At 49.9% G+C, this 19,061-nt stretch overlaps 1 protein-coding gene across 1 annotated transcript in view; it reads right to left on the reverse strand.

Annotated features, from left to right (window-relative positions):
• LOC144490057 (tumor necrosis factor receptor superfamily member 10A-like) overlaps positions 1-19,061 on the reverse strand; it is a 39,919-nt gene that overhangs the window by 9,960 nt on the left and 10,898 nt on the right. Inside the window, exons 2-6 of the mRNA XM_078207869.1 lie at positions 10,297-10,516; positions 5,815-5,946; positions 3,010-3,121; positions 1,975-2,069; positions 1,787-1,885 (exon numbers count right to left, since the gene is read on the reverse strand). Of these exons, the coding sequence (XP_078063995.1) occupies positions 1,787-1,885; positions 1,975-2,069; positions 3,010-3,121; positions 5,815-5,946; positions 10,297-10,516 (658 nt within the window). The remainder of the gene's footprint in view (positions 1-1,786; positions 1,886-1,974; positions 2,070-3,009; positions 3,122-5,814; positions 5,947-10,296; positions 10,517-19,061) is intronic.

Genomic DNA, 19,061 nt, shown 5'->3' on the forward strand with positions numbered 1-19,061 from the left:
GCAGAGGGTCAGTACTGAGGGAGCGTTGCACTGTCAGAGGGTCAGTACTGAGGGAGCACCGCACTGTCAGAGGGTCAGTACTGAGGGAGTGCCGCACTGTCAGAGGGTCAGTACTGAGGGAGCGTTGCACTGTCAGAGGGTCAGTACTGAGGGAGCACTGCACTGTCAGAGGGTCAGTACTGAGGCAGTGCTACAATGTCTGAGGGTCAGTGCTGAGGGAGTGCCGTACTGTCCGAGGGTCAGGACTGAGGCAGTGCTGCACTGTCCGAGGGTCAGTACAGAGGGAGTGCCGCATTGTCAGAGGGTCAGTGCTGAGGGAGTGCCGCACTGTCAGAGGGTCAGTACTGAGGGAGCGCTGCACTGTCAGAGGGTCAATACTGAGGGAGTGCCGCGCTGTCAGAGGGTCAGTACTGAGGGAGTGCCACACTGTCAGAAGGTCAGTACTGAGGGAGTGCCGCACTGTCAAAGGGTCCGTACTGAGGGAGTGCCGCACTGTCAGAGGGTCAGTACTGAAGAAGTGCCGCACTGTCCGAGGGTCAGTGCTGAGGGAGTGCCGTACTGTCCGAGGGTCAGGACTGAGGCAGTGCTGCACTGTCAGAGGGTCAGTACTGAGGGAGCGCTGCACTGTCCGAGGGTCAGTACAGAGGGAGTGCCGCATTGTCAGAGGGTCAGTGCTGAGGGAGTGCCGCACTGTCAGAGGGTCAGTACTGAGGGAGCGCTGCACTGTCAGAGGGTCAGTACTGAGGGAGTGCCGCACTGTCAGAGGGTCAGTACTGAGGGAGTGCTGCACTGTCAGAGGGTCAGTACTGAGGGAGTGCCGCACTGTCAGAGGGTCAGTACTGAGGGAGTGCCGCACTGTCAGAAGGTCAGTACTGAGGTAGTGCCGCACTGTCAGAGGGTCAGTACTGAGGGAGTGCCGCACTGTCAGAAGGTCAGTACTGAGGGAGTGCCGCACTGTCAGAAGGTCAGTGCTGAGGTAGTGCCGCACTGTCAGAGGGTCAGTACTGAGGAAGTGCTGCACTGTCAGAAGGTCAGTACTGAGACAGTGCTGCAATGTCCGAGGGTCAGTACTGAGGGAGTGCCGCACTGTCAGAGGGTCAGTACTGAGGCAGTGCTGCACTGTCCGAGGGTCAGTGCTGAGGGAGTGCCGCACTGTCAGAGGGTCAGTACTGAGGGAGTGCCGCACTGTCAGAGGGTCAGTACTGAGGGAGTGCCGCACTGTCAGAGGGTCAGTGCTGAGGGAGTGCCGCACTGTCAGAGGGTCAGTGCTGAGGGAGTGCCGCACTGTCAGAGGGTCAGTGCTGAGGGAGTGCCGCACTGTCAGAGGGAGTCTTCAAGTGAAAGTTTAAATTGAGACCCATCTGCTCTCTTGGGTGAATGTAAAAGACCTCTAGTTAATGTCTCAAAGGGGAGCAGGTGGAGTTCTTCTCATTTTGGTTAACTTTGAATAAGAGTTAGTAATTTAGCAGCTTGGTGAAGTTGGGATCTTTCTTTTGCACAAGTTATCACACTAACGGTGATGATTCAAATATCTTTGTCTGGAATGGTGGAGATCTTTGGGACATCCACAATCAGGAAGATGTGGCGGGGAGCTGGGAATTTGAATGGGGGGGGGGGGCACGGTATAAAGTGTAGGTCCAGCAGGATGTTGACACAGTTCGTGTGTGCTTGGATCTCTGGGCGGGAGGCTGGGGGATGGATAAACACCTTCTCCCTCAGTTACAGGGAGAGGTAATGCAGAGACAGGGAAAATCCCAGAGGCTGACTGAATCATTAATACACTCACTTTGGAATTGATTTGTGCAACCGGTCGTCTTGTAGCAAATGATGGGGGTGACACACAGCAACAGAACACTCAGAACCACCACGATCGCAGCAACAGAAGCTGAAAGAAGGGGAAAATGCAATCATTAACAGCACACTGATAGAACACAGCTTCCCTAACAGAAACCTGCAGTGTTCAAAAACACTCACCTGATGACAGGCCTCCTGTGGTGCTGTCTTCAATTCCACACACAGTGTCTGATATCCGGGAACATTTCTTCTGAACAGTCTGGCCTTCAGGACACCTAGAAAATCAGGACAAATCACATCAATATTCAAACCACGGGAAGTTGTCTTCTCATTGTATGTAACTACAGTGTACCTGCCCTGGGAGTGTTTGATGGGGGACAGTGTAGAGGGAGCTTTACTCTGTATCTCACCCCATGCTGTACCTGTCCTGGGAGTGTTTGATGGGGTCAGTGTAGAGGGAGCTTTACTCTGTACCTAACCCCGTGCTGTACCTGTCCTGGGAGTGTTTGATGGGGACAGCGTAGAGGAAGCTTTACCTTGTATCGAACGTTGTGCTGTATCTGTCCTGTTTGATGGGAACAGTGTACAGGGAGCTTTACTCTGTATCTAACCCCGTGCTGTACCTGTCCTGTTTGATGGGGGACAGTGTAGAGGGAGCTTTACTCTGTATCTAACCCCGTGCTGTACCTGTCTTGGGAGTGTTTGATGGGGACAGCGTAGAGGAAGCTTTACCTTGTGTCTAACGTTGTGCTGTATCTGTCCTGGAGGTGTTTGATGGGGACAGTGTAGAGGGAGCTTTGCTCTGTATCTAACCCCGTGCTGTACCTGTCCTGGGGGTGTTTGATGGGGACAGTATAGAGGGAGCTTTACTCTGTATCTAACCCCGTGCTGTACCTGTCCTGGGGGTGTTTGATGGGGACAGTGTAGAGGGAGCTTTACCCTGTATCTAACATCGTGGTATATCTGTCCTGGGGGTGTTTGATGGGGACAGTGTAGAGGGAGCTTTACTCTGTATCTAACCCCGTGCTGTACCTCTCCTGGGAGTGTTTGATGGGTCAATCTTGAGGGAGCTTTACTCTGTATCTAACCCCTTGCTGTGTCTGTCCTAGGAGTGTTTGATGGGGGAAAGTGTAGTGGGAGCTTTACTCTGTATCTAACCCCATGCTTTTGAGCCCTCACCCAAGTCAATTGCAGAGATGATGAAACGTGACTTACGTTTTACATTTCTGACACATCTCACAGGACTGGTGTGGCAAACAGAATCTTCCTGCTTCACACTCACACACAGTGTCATTCTGCCTGGTGCAGTGAGACACCCGCTCCTCATCTGTGAAGACATACAATAATCACTGGAAACTGCTCCATTTGCAGGCAGACAGAGGAAAGGACATGGGAATGGGATGAATTGCCAGAACTGCTACAGAGAGCTAGCACTGACAGAATGGACCGAAAGGCCACTGTAATCCGCAACAATGAAGAATTGGGGCCAGGGAGTTTCCAGGATTGTCTGCTTGACGAGATGCTCGAGTGGATTGGACCCATTTTCCCTGCAGTTTTAAAGAATGAGAAGTGATTACATTGAAACATATAATTCCTGGGGGGCTGGGTAGGACAGATAGAATTCGGGAAATGCTTCGGCCCTGGCTGGGGAACACAGAGTCACAGTCTTAGAATGAAGGGTCACCATTTCAGAATGAGATGAGGAAGAATGTCTTCACTTGGAGGGTGGCAAATCTTTAGGATTCTTTACCCCAGAAAGCCCTGGATCCTCAGTCATTGAGTACGTCCAAGACTGAAATCGATATGTTTTAGGAAATTCACGGATATGGGGAGAGAGGGAAGATTTATTTATTAGTGTCACAAGTAGGCTTACATTAACACTGCAATGAAGTTACTGTGAAAATCCCCTAATCGCCACCCTCCGGTGCCTGTTCGGGTTCCACTGAGGGAGAATTTAGCACCTAACCAGCACGTCTTTCGGAGCGTGGGAGGAAACCCATGCAGACACGGGGAGAATGTGCAGACTCCACACAGACAGTGCCCCAAGCCGGGAATCGATCCCAGGTCCCTGGCGCTGTGAGGCAGCAGTGCTAACCCACTGTGTCACCGTGCCGGCCCAGGTGAAGTCAAGGGAGAAGATCGGCTGTGATCTTGTTGAACGGTGGGGCAGGCTGAAGATCCATCCCAGCACCTTTCTGATAGCTTCCATGGCACACCCAGTCACTGCCAAACTATCAGGATCACTCATCATTGTTAAACCTTATACTGAGACACTTAGACTGGGACGGGGGCGGGGGTAACACCATGAATTTGGGTCAGCTTACTTTGGCAACCCAGTAAAATACAACATAGGCCCTGGAGCCAGAAGCAGAGGGACATGGAGAAGTTGGGCAAGGCAGTGTGCACACACTCTCTCTTCCTATCCAGCAGGGCAGATTGCCCATCTATTACTCACTGGCGCAGCACTCCCAACACAATGCAGCCAAGCATCTTGCACTAAAGGACAGAGGCTCCTGCTGTCAAGACAGCATGTGTCCAGTCAGTGAAAAGGCTGCCCAGATATCACCTCCTGTGGGTCCCCATAGCCAAGGGCAGCCCACTCTGAACAATCAGGATGTCACAAAGCAACTCACAGTCAAAGAGGGACTTTCGAAGGATGAGGAGAAAGGCGGGAGCCCAATCTGCATACTGCAAGACCCCACAAACAGCGACGATATCATCTGTTTTAGTGCTACTGTCTGGAGGGTAAATGGTTAGGACACCAGAGGGAACAACCCTGGTCTTCATACCCAGTTTGGGATCTTTCAGTGCCACTTGAAGGGTCACATGGGGACTTTGGGTGACTGTCTCATGTGAAATACTGCATCTCTGACAGTGCAGCACTCCGTCAGTACTGACCCTCTGACAGTGCGGCGCTCCCTCAGTACTGACCCTCTGACAGTGCGGCGCTCCCTCAGTACTGACCCTCTGACAGTGCGGCGCTCCCTCAGTACTGACCCTCTGACAGTGCGGCGCTCCCTCAGTACTGACCCTCTGACAGTGCGGCGCTCCCTCAGTACTGACCCTCTGACAGTGCGGCGCTCCCTCAGTACTGACCCTCTGACAGTGCGGCGCTCCCTCAGTACTGACCCTCTGACAGTGCGGCGCTCCCTCAGTACTGACCCTCTGACAGTGCGGCGCTCCCTCAGTACTGACCCTCTGACAGTGCGGCGCTCCCTCAGTACTGACCCTCTGACCGTGCGGCGCTCCCTCAGTGCTGACCCTCTGACAGTGCGACACTCCCTCAGTATTGATCCCTCTGACAGTGCAGCACTCCCTCAGTACTGACCCTCTGACAGTGCGGCACTCCCTCAGTACTGACTCTGGCAGTGCGGCACTCCCTCAGTACTGACCCTCTGACAGTGCGGCACTCCCTCAGTACTGACCCTCTGACAGTGCGGCACTCCCTCAGTACTGACCCTCTGACAGTGCGGCATTCCCTCAGTACTGACCCTCTGACAGTGCGGCACTCCCTCAGTACTGACTCTGGCAGTGCGGCACTCCCTCAGTACTGACCCTCTGACAGTGCGGCGCTCCCTCAGTACTGACCCTCTGACAGTGCGGCATTCCCTCAGTACTGACCCTCTGACAGTGCGGCACTCCCTCAGTACTGACCCTCTGACAGTGCAGCACTCCCTCAGTACTGACTCTGGCAGTGCGGCACTCCCTCAGTACTGACTCTGACAGTGCGGCACTCCCTCAGTACTGACCCTCTGACAGTGCGGCACTCCCTCCCTCAGTATTGTTCCTGCTCCAAAAAGTCATTGTTTTTTCTGCTGCAGTTTCTGGAGTGTGACTTAGAATCCCTGAGCCTCGAATGTGGGCAAGAGCCTCTTAAACCTAGCTGACAACAGGCCCTTCTTTTTCCCTTATACAGTTGGCACACATGGGCATTTTCCAACAACAGTGGAGGCAAGTGGGAAAAAAAGCACAAAGCCTCAATTTTAACAGCCAAAGTTCAAGACAAGAATTACTTCTTACCTTGTCTACAAGAACGACAGGCCAGGCACTCATCCAGTCCATTGGGCCACTGGGTGAAGTCCTCCCCTTCTGTGCAACCTTTACACTTACTACTGGTGAAGTTTTCCTTACAGTGTTCAGTCACATGCGTTCCTGCAAACAGAGGACAGGTCAAGAACCACTCACTCCCACGGTCAAACACAAAAACGCTTCACTCTGCAACGTTCCTCCACTGTGGATCCCACCAACCGTCACGATGTTCCTGTGCTCAAACTGAGCATTGGACACCAGCTCCTGCTCCGTTCTGCGCTGTGTCAATTCACTGAAGGTTTCCTTGCTCAGTTGAAGACGTTTCCGGGACTCCGCTGCGATGCCCCCCACAGTCACACTGCCTTCCGACAGAATGGCCAATGGTGCAGCAGTCGCCATCGCTAGTCAGCAGATTGGCCATGCTAAATTCTCCTTCAGTGTAACCCGAACAGGTGCCGGAGTGTGGCGACTCGGAGATTTTCACAGTAACTTCATTGCAGTGTTAACGTAAGCCTACTTGTAACACTAACAAATAAACTTTAAACCACTAGCATGAGCGCAGAGCAACAGATCCTCCAACAACCCATGACTAAGCAGCAACTGTTGAGTAAAATATTGTTTTTTCTCTTATATACACACACACAAATATTTTAAAAACGAAAGGCATGCATTTATAAAGCACTTTGTCGTGACCATTGGATATCTCAAAGTCCTTTACAGTACATTTGAAATGAAGTCACTATTGGGAGGGGTGCACAATCTGTCTCTCATCCCAATACTATAGTCTTAAACCATTTCTCCAGCTAACTGTACCGTGCTTTACCTAGCAATCTCCCAATGAGCACTCATCACCCCAGTTTCTCAACAAACCACAACGTTCTTCGTTTATTATAAAACCAGACCTGTCCCGTTGAAAGGCAAAGCTTCGAAACACACAGTATGAAATATCTTAAGTATAATGACGTCTCTTTTTCTAAACACCCTTAATCACACACGTGCACCATGATGGGGAGGGGGCGATGGCCAAGTGGTATCGCTAGACTATTAATCCAGACACTCAGCTAACGTTCTGGGGCCCGGGGTCGAATCCCGCCACAGCAGACGGTGGAATTTGAATTTAATTTTTTTTAAATCTGGAATTAAGAATCGACTGATGACCATGAAACCATTGTCGATTGTCGGAAAAACCCATCTGGTTCACTAATGTCCTTTAGGGAAGGAAATCTGCCATCCTTACCCGGTCCATAACCCCCTTCCCCCAACATCTTCATTTTAGCTTCTCTGCCTTTTAGCCATTCACACCCTTTATTCTCTCTGTGGACAGCTTTTAGCTGGTTTCCCTGGTTTCTGTGGCTATGACTCATCTTTCATTCCCTCCTCCTGCAGTATAAATATCTCCCACTTTCTACGCCTTTTAGCTTTGACAAAGGGCCGTCTGGACTCGAAACGTCGGCTCTTTTCTCTCCTTATAGATGCTGCCAGACCTGCTGAGATTTTCCAGCATTTTCTCTTTTGGTTCCCGGTCTGGCCCACATGTGACTCCAGAGCCACAGCAATGTGGTCAACTTTCAACTGCCCTCCAAGAGCAACTAGGGATGGGCAATAAATGCTGACCCAGCCAGCGACCCCCACGTCCCACAAATGAATTTTTAAAAATGCAAAATAAAAGACGAAATAGGGGAATCCTGACCAAAGGTCGATGGGGAAATGATAGATGATACAGTCCCTGAAATGGTGTCCAGGTTAAACGCCTGCTCTCTCAGCGCCGGTCTGTGAAACTATCGATGACTCTTGCACTACTTTCCAAGAGAATATTTGTGATCAGACAATGACAGAACCCTTAGGAACATTAACATACAGAGGGATCTGGGCGTGCAGGTCCACAGATCCCTAAAGATGACAACACAGGTCGCCAAGGTGATTAAGAAGGTACATGGCATGCTTGCCTTCATCAGCCGGGGCATTGAGTACAAGAGTTGGGAAATCATGTTGCAGCTGTATAAAACCTTGGTTAGGCCGCATTTGGAGTATTGTGTGCAGTTCTGGTCGCCACACTATCAGAAGGACGTGGAAGCTTTGTAGAGAGTACAAAGATGGTCCATCAGGATGTTGCCTGGTCTCGAGGGCGTTGGCGATGAGGAGAGGTTGAATAAACTGGGATTGTTTTCACTAGAAAGACTGAGGGGAGACCCTAATAGAGGTCTACAAAATTATGAGAGGCACAGACAGGGTGGATAGTCAGAGGTTTTTCCCCAGGGTGGAAGTGTCAGTTATAAAGGGGCACAGGTTCAAGGTGAGAGGGGGAAGTTTAAGGGAAATGTGCAGGGGACGTTTTTCACACAGTGAGTGGTGGGTACCTGGAACGCGCTGCCAGAGGAGGTGGTGGAAGCAGGTACATTAGCAACATTTAAGAGGCATCCTGATGGATACATGAATAGGGAGGGAATAGAGGGATACAGACCGAGTAAGGGTAGAAGGTTTTTTTTAGTTGAGTTAGGACACAGCTTGGAGAGCCGAAGGGCCTGTTCCTGTGCTGGACTTCTCTTTGTTCTTGATTTCAGAATGTGGAGTGACTTTGGAGCAACTTCCATTCACTCTCCACTCTGGGACTGGGTCAGGACCTGAGAGAGCTGGTGCTTGTTCCTCACACAGCAGCTGATCTTTTTATCTGAATCAAAACCGAAAACCAGCTTTTAAACACAGGCTTGGGTTTCAAAACCACAAACCACCATGTGAATCCTTTTGTAAACAGTCCAGCAAGGTCAAGAGGTCTCCAGCTTCTTTCCAACCTTCTCTTGTACAATGCTATCTTCTTCAACAGCAACAACATCCAGAATCCTTGCAATAACTGAGTGGGAATCTTACCACCGTTCATGCCGGCAAGATTTTCCCACCCCGCCACAGTGAAGAGAGATTTGGCTGGACGCCAAATTCTCCGACCTCGCTGCAGCAGGAGCGTGGCGTGAATGGCGGGCAAGATCGCGCCCCCAGTGCCTTTCAAAAGATAATTACAAATGCTTCCAGAATATTCTTAGTCCTCGAAGATTAACCATTCTCTGCAATTAAAGTGTTTTCTGACAATGTTGCAAACGCAGCAGCCAATTTGCACACATCAGGCCCCCACAAACAGCCACGTGACAATGACTGGATATTCTGGTTTCATGGTTAAATATTGGCCAGAACTCCAGGGAGATCTTCCCTGCTCCTGTTCGATGTGGAGCCACTGGATTTTCTTTTAAAAAGGCAGATGGGGGCCTCAGTTTAACATATCTTCCAAAAGACAGCAGAGCAACACCCCTTGGTACTGCACTGGTGGTGTCAGCCTTGATTTTTATGCTGAGGGAGCAGGACTTGAAGCTGGGCGCTGAAGAGATGCGAGTGCCACCCATTGAGCCATGGCTGGTGTATGACCTTCAGTTTTGGGCCACGGTCATTTCTCTTGGGTGGTTTATGACGCAAGAAACTACAAAAGATTGTGAACGTAGCCCAGTCCATCACACAAACCAGCCTCCCATCCATTGACTCCGTCTACACTTCTTGCTGCTTCGGAAAAGCAACCAGCATAATCAAGGACCCCACGGATCCCAGACATTCTCTCTTCCACCTTCTTCCATTGGGAAAAAGGTACAAAAGTCTGAGAACACGTACCAACCGACTCAAGAACAGCTTCTTCCCTGCTGCCGTCAGACGTTTGAATGGACCTACTGTATATTAAGTTGATCTTTCTCGACACCCTAGCTATGAGGGTAACACTATATTCTGCACCTTCTCCCCTATGTACTCTATGAATGGTATGCTTTGTCTGTATAGCACGCAAGAAACAATACTTTTCACTGTATCCCAGTACATGTGACAATAATAAATCAAACAATACTTTTCACTGTATCCCAATACATGTGACAATAATAAATCAAACAATACTTTTCATTGTGTCCCAGTACATGTGACAATAATAAATCAGATCAAGAGTCTGCCCTCAGCAGAGATGGGGGGCGGCTTTACTCTGTAAATGACCTTACTCCTGAGTGTGCTTGTGTGTTCTTATGTCCACGCACGCGCTCAGTTCGGCTGATATGCCGATCCCTGGATCATAAGCCTGTGATGTGGAGATGCCGGCGTTGGACTGGGGTAAACACAGTAAGAAGTCTCACAACACCAGGTTAAAGTCCAACAGGTTTATTTGGTAGCAAATACCATAAGCTTTCGGAGCACTGCTCCTTCGTCAGATGAAGTGGAAATGTGCTCTCAAACAGTGCGCAGACACAGAAATCAAGTTACAGAATACTAATTAGAATACGAATCTCTACAGCCAGCCAGGTCTTAAAGGTACAGACAATGTGGGTGGAGGGAGCATTCAACACAGGTTGACACACTACACTTGTCCCCAACTCCAAATCATCTATGTAAATAAGCCTGTACCAGTGGACCATCGTGATCAATGCTACAATCAACAGCGACAAAATCTAGACCTACCTGCAGGGCATGTGCGACAGCACAGCAGGGGTCCATGTAAGTAATAGCCCTCCCGGCAATGGATATATCGAATGGTCCGATTGCCTTTAGTCAATCCCTTCCTGACTTGCTGTCCCTGGTCCTCTTCCCATGCCAATGCCTCTCGTGCTGATGATGGAGTAACCTCTGGGAGTCCAGCCGTAACGTGCTTCGTTTGTGCTGGTAGCCCTTGAAAAACAACCTGAAGAGACCAAGAATTGTTAACAAAGTGAAGACAAAACCCCGACAACAGCTTGCATTTAGTTAGCACCCAAGACATAGTAAAACCTCACAAGACACGGCCAGGACGCGTGATCAAACACAATTTGGCACTGCACCGGGCGGAGATAGGAGGACAGGTGACCAAAAGCAAGATCAAGGAGCTAAGTATTTGAGCAGCGACTCAGAGAGGCAGAGAGGTTTCAGAAGTGCTCCCATCCACTTTTACTTCGAGAATCTTCCATTTGATTCCATGCTAAGCATGTTGGGCACCTTTGTTTTTGTGGCGTCATGGTGGCAGAGTGGTTAGCAATGCTGCCTCTCTGCGCCAGGGACCCATGTTCAATCCCAACCTCAGGTCAATGTCCTATAAATCCCTCCCTCAGTTTTTACTTGCCCTCCCCTCCAGCCTGAATCAATTCCTGCATCCGTTGCGCCCAGTTAGGCTGGCGATAAAGTTTTTTGTAAATTCACAGTGCAGAAGAGGCCATTCAGCCCATTGAGCCTACCCCTGACTCTCCAAAAGAGCATTTTACCCAGGCCCTCTTCGCCCATCCTATCCCTGCAACCCCACACACTTACCATGGCCAATCCACCTAACCTGCTCATCTTGGACACTAAGGGACAATTTAGCATGGCCAATCCACCTAACCTGCACATTTTTGGGCTGTGGGAGGAAACCCACACAGACACGGGGAGAACGTGCAAACTCCACACAGACAGTGTCCCAAACCGGGAATCGAACCCAGGTCCCTGGCACTGTGAGGCAGCAGTGCTAGCCACCATATCAATATTAATGCCAGGAAACTGTGAACATTATTATCCTTCCTGAGGAATGAGGGGATTATGTTGACCCAAAATCTGAGAGTTACTTTACTGGACTAACAACTAAATGACGTTCAGAAGGTCAAATATAGTCTTTGGCTGGACTGCTGCCACACAGGAGAAATCAAAGAAAGATTTTTGTTTCATTGATAGAAGGGCCATTAAATCATAGAATCACTACAGTGCAGAAGGAGGCTATTCGGCCCAGAGTCTGCACCAACTCTCTGACAGAGCATCTTTCTCCCATCTATTCCCATAACCCCACACATTTACCATGGCTAATCCATCTAATCTACACATCTTTGGACACTAAGGGGCAATTAAGCATGCCCATTCCATCTAACCTGCACATCTTTGGAGTGTGGGAGGAAACCGGAACACCCGGAGGAAACCCATGCAGACATGGGGAGAACGTGCATACTCCGCACAGTGACCCGAGGCGGGAATTGAACCCGGGTCTCTGGCGCTGTGAGGCAGCAGTGCTGACCACTGTGCTACCTTAAGGGCACCTTGAGGTGATCAGAAACAGCCACCCGAGGATAAACTTTCATATTAATATATTTTCCTTTCTTTTCCTCCGCCTACACATTTCTCACCACATTATTGATCACTGCCCTTTGAACTGAGGGAGTGCTGCCTTTGGGTGTGGAGCAGTTTCCCTCTCTTTCTGGGATTTTCCCTGGAAATGGTTCAACTGCAAACTACACATCCAAAGCTTGTTTTTTACCTCATAAGATGTTTCTGCTACTGATGATGTAATAGTGATGGAGGCATCAAAGGTTTTTAGGCAGATCCTTCAGTAATGAAGCAATGTTGTCTCCTTTTAAAAATATTACAATAGAATCATAGAATCTCTATAGTGCAGAAAGAGGCCATTTGGCCCATCGAGCCTGCAGCGACAACTATCCCACCCAGGCCCTATGCCTGTAACCCCACATATTTACCCTTCTAATCTCCCCGACACTAAGGCTCAATCATGGCCAATCCACCTAACCCACACATCTTGGGACACTAAGGGGCAATTTAGCATGGCCAATCAAATCAACTAAACCAGCACGTCTTCCGGACTCTGGAGGAAACCAGAGCACCCGGAGGAAACCCACGCAAAGGGTGGGGGGGGGAGGGGGGGGGGGGAACGTGCAAACTCCACACAGACAGTGACCCAAGGCTGCAATCGAACCCAGGTTCCTGGCGCTGTGAGGCAGCAATGCTAACCGCTGTGCCACCATGCCATGATTGTTTCATAGTTAGTCTTCCTCATTGAAGCAAAACAGTTCAGGGGTTGCATTATTCCCTCCATAGCCTCAGCCCTTCCCCATCACCACCACCAAGCTTCTGTGATCTTTGCGCTCCTCCAGTTCTGGTCTCTTGCTCATCCCCCACTCCCATTGCCCCATGATGGCAGTGGTTGGCACTGCTGCCTCACAGCGCCAGGAACCCGGGTTCAATTCTGGCCTCGGGTCACTGTCAGTGTGGAGTTTGCACATTCTCCCCGTGTCTGTGTGGGTTTCCTCCGGGTGCTCCGGTTTCCTCCCACACTCCAAAGATGTGCGGGCTAGGTGGATTGGCCTTGCTAAATTGCCCCTCAGTGTCCAAAGATGTGTAGGTTGGGTGGATCAGCAGGGTAAACGCACAGGGTTACGGAGATAGTGCCTGGGGGTAAGACGCTCTTTCGGAGAGTTGGTGCAGACTCGATGGGTTCCTTCTGCACTGTAGAGATTCTATGGTTCACTGTTGCAGCTGTGCCACCCGCTGCCTGCAGCCCGAGCTCTGGAATTTCCTCCCTAAACCTCTCTTTCCAAATGACACTCAAAACCACTGTCATTCATCAAGCATTGGGTCAACCTCGCCTAATATCCCCCAACGTGGCTGGGTATCAAAATTATACCCCTGTGAAGTGCCTTGGGGCATTTGGGCATGTTAAAATGGGCACAATGTAAGTGCAAATGATGACAAATGAAGATCGGGCGGCACGGTAGCGCAGTGGTTAGCACTGCTGCTTCACAGCTCCAGGGACCTGGGTTCGATTCCCAGCTCGGGTCACTGTCTGTGTGGAGTTTGCACATTCTCCTCGTGTCTGCGTGGGTTTCCTCCGGGTGCTCTGGTTTCCTCCCACAGTCCAAAGATGTGCGGGTTAGGTTGATTGGCCGTGCTAAAATTGCCCCTTAGTGTCCTGGGATTAGTGGGTAAGATATGGGGGTAGGACCTGGGTGGGATTGTGGTCAGTGCAGATTTGATGGGCCGAATGGCCTCTTTCTGTACTGTAGGGATTCAATTCAATTCAATTCAAAAACAAACCCCTACAAGTTATTAAACTCAAGGAGAGCTGGACTTCTACTGACCTGTAATTCAATGGGAGGAACTGCCCTGGCACACACACAGCAGCATGTGATAATGTTTCATCAGCCACTTTCCTGTATGCTCACATTCTTGGAAGAATGATGCAAGACGTAGATTTAGAGGCCGAATGGCCTCTTTCTGTACTGTAGAGATTCAATTCAATTCAATTCAAAAACAAACCCCTACAAGTTATTAAACTCAAGGAGAGCTGGACTTCTACTGACCTGTAATTCAATGGGAGGAACTGCCCTGGCACACACACAGCAGCATGTGATAATGTTTCATCAGCCACTTTCCTGTATGCTCACATTCTTGGAAGAATGATGCAAGACGTAGATTTAGTGCCCAAATCCCACCCCCCCCCCCCCCCCCCCCCTCTCCCTTTCCTCCAAGCTTTCACGGGCCTTCCACATCCTGCTAAACAGCCCAACCCCACCCAACATCAGAGGGGGAATGTTCGTAAGATAGGGTCAAACTTTAAGCAGCCACCTGTTTGCGGAGTTGAGTATTTTTCGGTTGTTACATTCCTTAGTTGTTAAAATATGCCTCATTAGAAACATAGAAACATAGAACATTACATCTCATAATACGTCAATAAGCTCTTACAGAGCACAGTCACAGATGGAGAAAACATGGTATGCATATTGCAACGTACAGCGATCAGGTCAATGTCAGACTTGCTCCTCTAACTGTGCAGTTCTCCCTCGGGGCTGGCCCTTGACAGGGCGGTGCTCCCTCGGGGCCCGAACCACCCCCCCACCCCAACAGGGTGGTGCTCCTCAGGGCGGTGCTCCCTCAGGGCCCGTACCCCCCCAACAGGGCAGCATTCCCTCGGTACTGACCCTCTGACAGTACAGCACTCCCTCAGCACTGACCCTCTGACAATGCAGCACTCCCTCAACACTGACCCTCTGACAGTGCGGCACTCCCTCAACACTGACCCTCTGACAGTGCGGCACTCCCTCAGTACTGACCCTCTGACAGTGCGGCACTCCCTCAGTACTGACCCTCTGACAGTGCGGCACTCCCTCAGTACTGACCCTCTCACAGTGCAGCACTCCCTCAGCACTGACCCTCTGACAGTGCGGCACTCCCTCAGTACTGACCCTTTGGCAGTGCAGCACTCCCTCAGTACTGACCCTCTGACAGTGCAGCACTCCCTCAGCACTGACCCTCTGACAGTGCGGCACTCCCTCAGTACTGACCCTTTGACAGTGCAGCACTCCCTCAGTACTGACCCTCTGACAGTGCAGCACTCCCTCAGTACTGACCCTCTGGCAGTGCAGCACTCCCTCAGTACTGACCCTCTGACAGTGCAGCACTCCCTCAGTACTGACCCTCTGACAGTGCAGCACTCCCTCAGCACTGACCCTCTGACAGTGCAGCACTCCCTCAGCACTGACCCTCTGACAGTGCAGCACTCCCTCATTCAAACATGTGCGTTACCCACTGGCAAGATGGACCCATGTACTGATTTCACTTTGTTAATGACTGTGTCAGTGGGGTGATGGGGAGATCCTCAGTGCTGGAAAAAACCATGTTACAGGCGAGTTATGGGCATGAATTCCCTGTGGAAAAATGAGGGACATTCCACCACACAACGGATTTCAGTTTTTTGGACTAACACCAAACATTCGACAAAAGGAAAAAAACCACAAATTATAACCTGGGAAACCTTACCATTGACACTCTTATCCCAGTGAGGATTATTAAAAACAGGAAACACTGCAGATGAAAGGGAACAGCATTCCACAGGCACAGAACCATCCCATTATCCACAGAGAGATCCATTTAAAAGGTCACTTCCTGAGACAGGAAACCCAAGAACCCAAAAGAGAAAATGCTGGAAAATCTCAAACGGTCTGGCAACATCTGTGAGGGGAGAAAAGAGCTGACGTTTCGAGCCCAGATGACCCTTTGTCAAAGCTAAAAGGCACAGATAGTGGGAGATATTTATACTGCAGGGTGTGGGAATGAAAGATGAGCCATCACCACAAAAACAAGGGGAAAGGCTAAGAGGTGCGAATGGCAGTCCATGGAGAGAATAGAAGGTGAGAATGGCCACACGGCAGAGAAGCTGAAATCAGAGGGTAAACTGTGACAGATGAAGATGTGGGGGGAGGGGGGAGATGGGTGGGAGAGAGGTAAAATTGAGAAGAGAGGAAAAAAGGCAGCAAAGGGGGAAGGAAAGGTAAGAAATGGGGGGATAAAATTGGGGGAAAGAGTGGGGGGGGGGAAGAAATATAAAGAAAGACAATAAAGAAATAAAAGGTGGAGAACAGTTAAAAATTAAATAAAATGAAAGGGGTGGAGGTGGGGTGGAGCGAATCATCTGAAGTTGTTGAATTCGATGTTGAGAGCGGAAGCTGTAAAGTTCCGAGCTGGAAGGTGAGATGCTGTTCCTCTAGTTTGCGTTGAGCTTCACTGGAACATTGCAGCAGGCCCAGGACAGACATGTGGACATGGGAGCAGGATCGTGTGTTAAAATGGCAAGCAACGGGAAGGTCAGGGTTCCTGATTGCGTACAGTTCGAAGCAAAGCGAACCCCAAGTTTGGATTGAAATTCCCGCTCAAAACTAGTCCGCTGTCGCTATACAGAGGAGATGCGACAAATATACTCGTAACTTTCTGATTCCTTTGCGGCGCAGTGTTTAGCGCTGCTGCCTCACAGCGCCAGGGACCCCGGTTCGATTCCCGACTTGGGTCACTGTCTGTGCGGAGTCTGCACGTTCTTCCCCATGTCTGCATGGGTTTCCTCCGGGTGCTCCGGTTTCCTCCCACCGTCCAAAAGACGGTTCGGTGCTAAATTCTCCCTCAGTGTACCCGAACAGGCGCCGGAGTGTGGTGACTGGGGGATTTTCACAGTAACTTCATTGCAGTGTTAATGTAAGCCTACTTGCGACACTAATAAATAAACTTAAAATTTAAACTGTATCTCAGTGGATTGCACTTCCTCCTCTGAATTGGTGTGTCATGGAGTCACTGCGCATTACTGAGGGGGTGCTGCACTCAGAGTCATACAGTAGAAACAAGCCCTTCAGCCCACCATGTTCCTCTTGGTTGAGAGGTCAGTCACGAGGGGGCATAGTTTTAGGGCGAGGGACAGGAGGGTGGTGGGAATCTGGTATGCACTGCCTCAGAAGGTAGTGGAGGCCAGAAACCTTAAACCTTTAATAACTATTTGGATGAGCACTTGAAACATTATAATGTTCAAGGATATGGACCACATGGCACAGCGGTTAAGAACATAAGAAACAGGAGCAGGAGTAGGCCATCTAGCCCCTCAAGCCTGCCCCGCCATTCAACAAGATCATGGCTGATCTGAAGCGAATCAGTTCCACTTACCTGCCTGCTCCCCATATCCCTTAATTCCCTTATCGATCAGAAATCTATCTACCCGTGATTTAAACATATTCGACGAGGTAGCCTCCACCACTTCAATGGGCAGAGAATTCCAGAGATTCACTACCCTCTGAGAGAAGAAGTTCCCCCTCAACTCTGTTCTGAACCGGCCCCCACTTATTTTGAGGCTGTGCCCTCTAGTTCTGGTTTCCCTTCTAAGTGGGAAGAATCTCTTTACCTCTACCCTATCCAGCCCCTTCATTATCTTACATGTCTCTATAAGATCACCCCTCAGCCTTCTAAACTCCAACGAGTACAGACCCAATCTGTTCAACCTCTCCTCATAAGCTACACCCCTCATCTCTGGTATCAACCTGGTGAACCTTCTCTTGCACTCCCTCCAAGGCCAATATATCCTTTCGCAAATAAGGGGACCAAAACTGCACCCAGTACTCCAGTTGCGGCCTCACCAGTGCCTTGTATAGTTGCAGCAAGACCTCCCTGCTTTTATATTCTATCCCCCTCGCGATAAAGGCCAACATTCCATTCGCCTTCTTGATCACCTGCTGCACCTGCAGAACCTGCAGACTGAGTTTTTGCGATTCGTGCACAAGGACCCCCAGGTCCCTCTGCACAGTAGCATGATGTAATTTTTCTCCATTTAAATAATATTCCAATTTACTATTATTTCTTCCAAAGTGGATAACCTCACATTTGCCAACGTTATATTCCATCTGCCAGATCCTCGCCCACTCGCTCAGCCTATCCAAATCTCTCTGCAGACTTTCCGTGTCCTCCACGCAATTCGCTTTCCCACTCATCTTCGTGTCATCAGCAAACTTTGATACCCTACACTCAGTCTCCTCCTCCAGATCATCGATGTAAATGGTAAACAGTTGAGGTCCCAGTACCGATCCGTGTGGCATGCCACTAGTCACCAACTGCCAACCAGAAAAGCACCCATTTATTCCAACTCTCTGCTTCCTGTTAGATAGCCAATCCTCAATCCACACCAACACCTTACCCCCAGCTCCGTGTACCCCAATCTTCTGCAGCAACCTTTTGTTAGCACTGCTGCCTCACAGCGCCAGGAACCCGGGTTTAATTCCAGCCTTGGGCGACTGTGTGGAGTTTATATGTTCTCCCCGTGTCTGCGTAGGTTTCCTCCCACAGTCCAAAGACGTGCGGGTTAGATGGATTGGCCATGCTAAATTGACCCTTAGTGTCAGGGAGATTAGCAGGGTAAATACATGGGTTTACGGGGATAGGGCCTGGTTGGGATTGTTGTTGGTGCAGGCTCAAGAGGCACTTGAGGGATTCTGTGAAACCCTACAGTTAAAGTGCTGAAAAATGGGATGAGTGTGACATTAGTGGTAGTTACTGTCAGCCTGGTGTTGTGAGACTTCTTACAGTTACTGTCAGCGCAGACTCGATGGGCCGAAGGGCCTTTTCTGCACTGTACTATGACTCCTGCCAACCATCAAATACCAATCGATACTGATCCCATTCACCAGCACCTGTTCCATAGCAGGCTATGGCTCGGTGATTTAAGTGCTTGTCCAGATACTTCTTAAGTGCTGCAAGAGTACCTGCCTCCACCACCCTCTCAGGCAAAGTGCCATAATTCCACCATCCTCGGCGCTATTGGAGGCCCTGTATTTTTTCAGAGGCGATCTCAAACTGAGAACCACATTCCACACAACTTAAACTTCCAACATTTTTTGTGCGCCAGGTTAATGTCACCAACAAGCGTCACACCCAGAACAATCATTCCACCTCCAGCGTCACTCGAACAGGGAGTGCCAAATCAGTCAGCCCACATTCCATTGTGCGTAGATAAGACATAACTGCTACAGGCCACCGATAGCGTACAGGGCAAAGTGCCTCTGCTTGATGCAACCAATCCCACTTCAGAAGACCAGTTAAGAGACAGCCAGATTGGCAAGAGTCTAGAGCAATGTTGCTCATGCTTTTTCACACAGAGGGTGGAGAGTGTCTGGAATGGGCTGCCAGAGGTAGTA

The sequence above is a fragment of the Mustelus asterias genome, unplaced genomic scaffold (genome assembly GCF_964213995.1).
Source record: "Mustelus asterias unplaced genomic scaffold, sMusAst1.hap1.1 HAP1_SCAFFOLD_2824, whole genome shotgun sequence".
Lineage (NCBI taxonomy): Eukaryota > Metazoa > Chordata > Chondrichthyes > Carcharhiniformes > Triakidae > Mustelus > Mustelus asterias.